The following is a 7,964-nucleotide window of genomic DNA, read 5'->3' as shown; positions in this document are numbered from 1 at the left end:
AGTCACGCCTCAAGTATGTGAGTTTTTACTGTTTTATATTTATATGCTAAATTTTTAGATGCTTTAATGAAGCATGATAAAAAGGTTAGGTTTATGATATTTTAAATATTAAGTGCATGTTGGTCAGTGGTATGGATAATTTGTACAAAGATGCCTCCTAGACGAATTCTACGTAGTAATAATGAGAATAGACATGAGAAGGAGATTCCACAGCCTCCACCTAATCAAGATGCTAGTGCTCGTGTACTAGCAGCCATGGCTCAGTTATTAGAGCAGCATGTTGGTGGTTATGCTACGAGGGGACGACCGGAGACAATTTATGAGAGATTTAGGAGGATGAACCCCGAGGATTTTTCTGGCACTACTGATCCATTTGAAGTTGAGGGGTGGATTAGATCTTTAGAAGTGATCTTTTGATATATGGATATGATGGACGCTGACCGAGTTCGTTGTACCATCTATCTCCTAAAGGGCGATGCTTCCTTATGGTGGGAGGGAGCAGAGCAAGGAGTGAATCTAGCGACTCTAACTTGGGAGGATTTCAAGAGTGTGTTATATGATAAATACTTCACTACCGACGTTCGTTCGAGGTTGAAGAGAGAGTTTATTAGTCTCCGCCAGCACTTGTCTGTTGCTGAGTTCGTGCAGAAGTTTGATAGGGGCTGTCATTTTGTGCCCTTGATTGCTTTGGATGGATTGAGGCCGACGATCCGTCACGATGTGATGCTCACTGGTCCTGTTGACTATACTACTGTCGTTGCCAAAGCTTTTCGAGCCGAGCAGTCACTTAAGCATATTGATTGGGAGATGCAGCGTAACAGAAATCACGCCCAGCAAGCTAGTCAGCATAATAAGAAGCCTTATATAGGACCACCGAAGCGGCTGGGACAACCGAAACTACAAGGACAACCACCTAAAGAAAATGTCTCGAAGACTACTGAGAAGCCAATTTTCAAGGAGTGTTATCGCCATCATTATGGAAAGTGCATGTGGGGCACCTACAAGTGCTTCAAGTGCAGAGCAATGGGGCATAAGGCTGGTGATTTCCAAAAACTCAAGCAACCCATGACTGGAAGGGCTTACGTGATGCATGCTGAGAAAGCGAAGCCAGACATGACGCTTATTACAAGTAATCCGACTATTCAAGTATTTAAAAGTTCCTTACCTCTTGAAATAATAAGCATGACTGCTAGAATCAAATTGAGGTGCATGGAACTTGATAACTTAGAACTGCATGTTTCAAATTCTAGTGTTTAAGGAATTGAATTATTACAAACACTAAATTATATGGATCAAATTGTAGAACATTGAAAATAAAGGGACTAAAGAGCAATTTCAAAAATCTCTAGGGGTAAAATGGAAAAAAGAAACTCGAAATTTCCAAGGGCTAAAATACAAATTTTTGACTTTCAAGGGGCCAATAGTAATTTTCAAAAATCTAAGGGGCTATACAGCAATTTTCGAAAAATATTGAAGAAAAATTTAGAAAATTTCGAAATTTCCTAGGACTTAATTGCAAAATTCAAAAATTTAAGGGGTCATTTAGCAATTTACGAAAGCTCAAGGGGTTGAAATGCTAATATGGGAACTAGAAGGGCTTAGATGGTAGGAAAACTTTTGAAACTTTATGGTCTTAAACGAGAACAATACAAATATTACCATGATGAATATTGTTAGCGGGAATAGCTACCTACGCTTTACTAGATTCTGGAGCTACGTATTCTTTCATATCGGAATCTTTCGTGAAGAAATTAGGAATCTTACCAGTGGACGTGGAGTCGGAATTCAAAGTTACATTGCCTTTTGGCGAACATATGGTTTCTAGTAACATGGTTAAGGATGTGGAACTAAAATTGCAAAGGAATATTATACGAGCGGACCTTATAGTACTACCAATGTCCGAGTTCGACGTTATTTTGGGTATGGATTGGCTTACTATGAATGGGGTCACTATTGAGTTTTGGTAGAGGTCAGTATCTATTAGACCACCGAATGGGAAAACAACTATCTTCGAGGAGGCACAAAACAAACAAATGACGCATATTATTTCATGCATACGTGCGAAGAAGCTTATACAAAAGGGTAGCCAAGTTTTTATCGCTAGTATTATATCTGCACCCGACACTGACAGTCGATCTATTGAGGATGTGGAGGTAGTTAAGGATTTTCCGGATGTATTTCCCGACAATGTTTTTGGCATCCCACCTGAAAGAGAAGTGGAATTCGCTATTGAGTTGATGTCCAGTACAATGTCGATCTCTAAGGCACCATATCGATTAGCACCTGCTGAAATGAAAGAATTAAAGGACCAAATTCAAGAGCTGTTAGACAAAGGATTTATTCGCACAAGTTTCTCTCCATGGGGCGCTCCAGTGTTATTTGTGAAAAAGAAAGATGGAACTATGAGGTTGTGCATCGAATATAGGGAGCTAAACAGAGTAACAGTGAAGAATAATACCCATTGCCCCGAATCGAGGATTTATTTGATCAATGCCAATGAGCTTCGGTATTTTCAAAGATAGATCTTAGGTCTGGATATCACTAGCTGAGGGTCAAGGAGTCGGATGTACATAAGACGGCGTTCGGGACATGTTATGGACATTATGAGTTTTTAGTGATGCTGTTTGTGCTGACTAAAGCCCCAGCGATCTTCATGGATCTCATGAATCGTGTATTTCAGTCATATCTCGATCAGTTCATTATTGTTTTTATCGACGATATCTTGATCTATTCAAAGAGCCGTGAGGAGCATGATCAGCATTTAAAGACAACCTTGCAAGTTTTAAGAGATCGGAAATTATATGAAAAGTTCAGCAAGTGTGAGTTTCGGCTAGAGAGAGTGGCATTCTTAGTGTTAATAGAGATAGTAGAGGTCGACCCATCTAAGGTCGAGTTAGTTAAGTAGTGGCATGCGCCTAAAAATGTGACGGAAATACGCAGTTTCTTGGGTTTAGTTGGCTACTATCGTAAGTTCATCAAGGGTTTTTCATCTATTGCAGTACCCTTGACATCTTTGACGAAGAAGAATGCAAAATTTATTTGAGGACCAGAGTGTCAAAATAGATTCGATCAGTTGAAGCAAGCACTCACTACAACGCTAGTTTTAGCTATGCGACAGAGCAAGGGGAATATATGGAATTTACTAATGCTTCAAAGTTTGGATTGGGCGCCATTCTCATGCAAAATGACCGAGCTATAGCATATGCATCTAGAAAACTGAAAGTGCATGAAAAAAATTATCCGACACATGATCTTGAGCTTGCAGCAGTGGTATTTGTGTTGAAAATTTGGAGGCACTACTTGTATGGTGAGAAATCCAAGATCTTTACGGATCTTAAAAGTTTAAATATTTCTTCACCCAAAAGGACTTGAATATTAGACAAAGATGGTGGCTAGAGCTTGTTAAGGACTATGACTATGACATTATATACTATACCGGCAAGGCTAATGTAGTTGCGGATTCTTTGAGTAGAAAGGGGACAGTCTTGGCACATTTATCAGTACAGAAGCCTCTGCAAGTGGAAATTCAGCGTTTCGAAGTTTATGATAGGGGATAGGCCCCTAATCTCACTACGTTGATAGTTATTCCACTTTGCGAGATATAATTCGAGCCGGACAGTCTAATGATGAGAAATTGCAGAAATGGAGACAGCGAGATGAATCGAAGGGTAGCATGTTATATTCAATCTAGGATGTCATTTGTGAGAACCCGGAATTTCCGAAGAAGATCATGTAAGAATTAAAACTCAAAATTAAGCTCAAAAATTTAATCTGAACTATAAAACTCAAATATAAACTTAAATTTTCAGCTAACATGGCTCGATGAAGTAACTCAAAGGCTCGAAGACTAGCTCAAAAGGGATCTATGCCATAAGAAACCCATCAATCAAAGAGTCGTCACCAGAGGAGTAAATCCCCAGCTCATGAACTCAATCTTTTAGCTCAAAGAAGCTCAACTTTCTTGTCCTAAAAGAACCAAGAATGGAGCTAGGAGGCTTAGACAAATTAATTGTGCAAGAATTGTTCCTTTAGTAAACCAAGGTGCCTCTTGAGTTTGGATAGAACTTTGACCACATTGAAGGCTTTCCTGGGGAGCAAGGGGGCGGCCAAGGGTAGTTTAAGTGTAACGCCCAAGATTCGACGACTGTCCTCACTGTATCAAGACGAGTCTTTCCAGCGTGCTTATGTCCTCACTCACACGCACCCTGGGAAACTTCCCAGGAGGTCACCCATCCCAAAATTGCCCTAAGTCAAGCACGCTTAACTTTGGAGTTCTTATGTGATGAATTACCGAAAAGAAGATGCACCTTCGTGATATGAGTAGTACAAATCAAATCTTTTAATCCCTCTTTAACTGTACAGTCCATTACATTGAACAGTTTCGGAATCCCTCTCATTCCCGTGTGGGTCGGTTCATTCATGTTCCCTTCTCTTAGAAGCCTGCCAGGAGCAGCTCATTGTCCGTGCAACTGATGGCACCGGCGATCACCCCCCGCCCTCTTCGGCCCCGGGCCTCACATGCCCACCAGCTTCCGCTTGGTTCGTCTCCGAACCACACCGTACTAAGAGAGGTCGGCTCTGATACCACTACTTGTAACGCCCCAGATTCGACGACTGTCCTCACTGTATCAAGACGAGTCTTTCCAGCGTGCTTATGTCCTCACTCACACGCACCCTGGGAAACTTCCCAGGAGGTCACCCATCCCAAAATTGCCCTAAGTCAAGCACGCTTAACTGTGGAGTTCTTATGTGATGAATTACCGAAAAGAAGATGCACCTTCGTGATATGAGTAGTACAAATCAAATCTTTTAAGCCATCTTCAACTGTACAGTCCATTACATTGAACAGTTTCAGAATCCCTCTCATTCCCGTGTGGGTCGGTCCATTCATGTTCCCTCCATCTAGAAGCCTGCCAGGAGCCGCTCATTGTCCGTGCAACTGATGGCACCGCCGATCACCCCCCCGCCCTCTTCGGCCCCGGGCCTCACATTAAGGGATCAAATTTCATCTATAAATATCACACATATGCTGAAGGAAAAACACTTCCAAAAACACCTCAAAATTTCGGCCCCCCTCCCTACAAAAGAAACCCTCGGCCGCCAATAGAAAGGAAGAAGGACGAAGATTCGTGCGGGAGTTTTGTGCTGGAAACTATTGTCAACACTGTGGGGAGGCCCTGTTCAAATTTTGGTCATCACCTGGTCCGAATTCAGCAAGCTTTGTACGTCCGAGTTTGAGCAACTCTCAAAGCATACCTTCGAATTTCAGTAAGTGGGTTTTTGTTACGTATTTTTCTTGTAATTTAAACTTTGCATAAATATAACATGACATGCTTGTATGTGTGTCCTTATTTTCAAAAAATGTCATCTTCTATTTTTAAAATCTCGATCGATGAATGTTATGTTCTTTCTGGTTTCGATATTCTTTGATTCCGCCGTATTCGTTCAAAATTATGATAAGTTTTGCCAGATAAATCTGAATTCTGTGATACACTGTTACAATTCGAATTTGATGTGGGACGATAATTGTAATTCTGTCTGGCCCCCATCAGTGGGTATAAAAATGTGTTCTGTCTGGCCCCCATCAGTTGGTATAAAACTGTGTTCTGGCCTCGCCCCTTAGAGGACTAATATAATAGGGACAATTTGACCACAGAAAATGAGATGAGTAACAATGTTGTGTTTGTTCTGATCTACTCTAAATTTTCTGATAATCTTTGTCTCATATTTCGAATTTGTTTTGGTTCTGTTATGATAAGTCAATGTAATAAGTTTTGAAAGTTTAACAAGTCAATGTAATAAGTTTTGAAAGTTTAACAAGTCAATATAATAAGTTTTGAAAGTATGTAAAAAGATGATTTAAAATTATGTCTATTTGTATTTGCGGAAATCGATCGGCCCCCACTTGCTGAGTGTTTTCTCAAAACACTCATCCCTTACGTCTCTCACTAGATAAGAATGAAGAGCAAATGAATGAGGAGGAACAAGAGGCATTCTGGGGATGGTGATCGAATGGAAAGAACAAGATTCAAGATTTTTAAGTTTTCTTTTAATTTTCTACAAACTATTGATGTAATTTTATTCCATTGTCATTGTAAGACAATATTTATTTATGAAAAAGATTGGTTTGTTTGATACGAGGCTTATTGTTTTCAATGTAATTGTTAAACAATGTCGGATGTCACCGATGCCTCGGTTTCTAAGAGTGACAGAATTGTTAAGTATCGAGGTCGACTATGGGTTCCTAGTCGTGATTTACTTAGAGTTCACATTATCACGGAAGCTCACAGTACCCCTTACTCCATTCATCCTTGCAGTACCTAGATGTACAAGGACTTGCAACTTTTATATTGGTGGCCAGGAATGAAATGAGACATTATGCGCTTTGTATCAGAATGCTTGACATGTCAACAAGTGAAGGCAGAGTATCAAAGACCGGCGGGAATTCTTTGACCACTCCCCATTCCCGAGTGGAAGTGGGCAAACATTACTATAGATTTCGTGGTAGGATTGCCAAAGATGGTGAAAGAACTCAATTCCATTTGGGTGATAGTGGATCATCTTACTAAATAAGCACACTTCCTACCAGCGAAGACGACTTTTTCCACGACTCAGTATGTGGAGCTATATATTCGAGAGATAGTTAGATTGCATGGGATTCAAGTGTCGGACAGAGACACACGTTTCACTTCATCATTTTGGAAGAGTCTACATGAAACATTGGGGACTAAGATATTATTCAGTACTGCATTTCATCCTCAGACCGATGGTTAGTCTGAGAGAGTCTTACAGATTTCAGAGGACCTACTCCGAGCATGCGTGATCGATTTCCAAGGGAGTTGGGAACCGAAACTACCTCTAGTGGAGTTCACTTAAAATAACCGTTATCAGTCATATATGGGAACGGCTCCATACGAGGCACTCTACGGAAGGAAATGTAGGTCGCCTATCCATTGGGACGAGGTAGGAGAAAGGACTACGATGGGGCCCGATATAGTTCAACACACTGCATAAATGATCGCCAAGATCCGAGACAGAATGAAAACTGCTCAAAGTCGACAAAAGAGCTACGCGAACAAAAGAAGGCGAGATCTCGAGTTTGCAATGGGTGATCACGTGTTTATAAAGATAGAACCTATGAAGGGTATTATAAGATTTGGCAAGAAAGGTAAACTTATTTCAAGATTTATTGGACCATTTGAGATACTCGAGAGAGTGGGAGCATTAGCATATCGAGTGTCGTTGCCACCTAATCTCGCAGGAGTTCACAATGTCTTCCGCATATCGATGCTCTGCAAGTACATGTCAAACCCTTCGCATGTATTGAACTTTGAGCCACTGCAACTTATGCCAACCTGTCATATGAGGAAAGGCCTATTCAAATCTTGGATAGGCAAGAGAGACAACTGCGGAACAAGGTGATAAAAATGGTCAAAGTCAAGTGGCTGAATCACTCGGAGGAAGAAGTCACTTGGGAGACTGAGTCTGAGATGAGGAGTCGCTATCCCGAATTATTCAGTACGTCTTAATTTCGAGGACAAAATTTTACTTAAGTAAAGAGGATTTGTAACGTCCAAAAACTAAACAACGTAAACACATGCATGTAAATGATTTAAATTTCATATTTAATTTACTTAATTGATTTTATATGCTTACATGATGCATATTACATGGTTAATGGTATAATTGCATGATTTTGTGGAAACTGTAGATTTTACCCGAATATTCGATAACAGGGTAGGGAAAGGAGACCGGGGACGACCGAGATAAAATTTGCAATAAATATTTTTAAGACGTATTAATATGATTAAATTTTTCTAAAAATGATAGATTTCGAATTATTTTACGAGACGAGCTCAATATTATTCGGGAAGTCATTTTTGGGCAAACGAGAGACTTTTAAAAGATCAAAACTTTTATTTTCGAAAACTAAATTTTATGAAATTTTATTTTTAAATTAAATA

The 7,964-nt window shown here is 40.1% G+C and overlaps 1 protein-coding gene across 1 annotated transcript; it reads left to right on the top strand.

The window, feature by feature from the left end:
• The first annotated feature begins 429 nt into the window (after positions 1-429).
• LOC142534834 (uncharacterized) lies at positions 430-6,569 on the top strand. The gene is made up of 4 exons (XM_075641558.1): positions 430-1,129; positions 1,678-1,886; positions 1,968-2,264; positions 6,318-6,569. Exons 1-4 carry the CDS (start codon positions 430-432, stop codon positions 6,567-6,569), a joined length of 1,458 nt encoding a protein of 485 aa, XP_075497673.1.
• Positions 6,570-7,964: the final 1,395 nt, after the last annotated feature.

This window comes from Primulina tabacum, unplaced genomic scaffold, assembly GCF_025594145.1.
Source record: "Primulina tabacum isolate GXHZ01 unplaced genomic scaffold, ASM2559414v2 Contig708, whole genome shotgun sequence".
Lineage (NCBI taxonomy): Eukaryota > Viridiplantae > Streptophyta > Magnoliopsida > Lamiales > Gesneriaceae > Primulina > Primulina tabacum.
The sequence above is the reverse complement of the archived record's forward strand: the minus strand, read 5'-3'. Positions and strand labels throughout refer to the sequence as shown.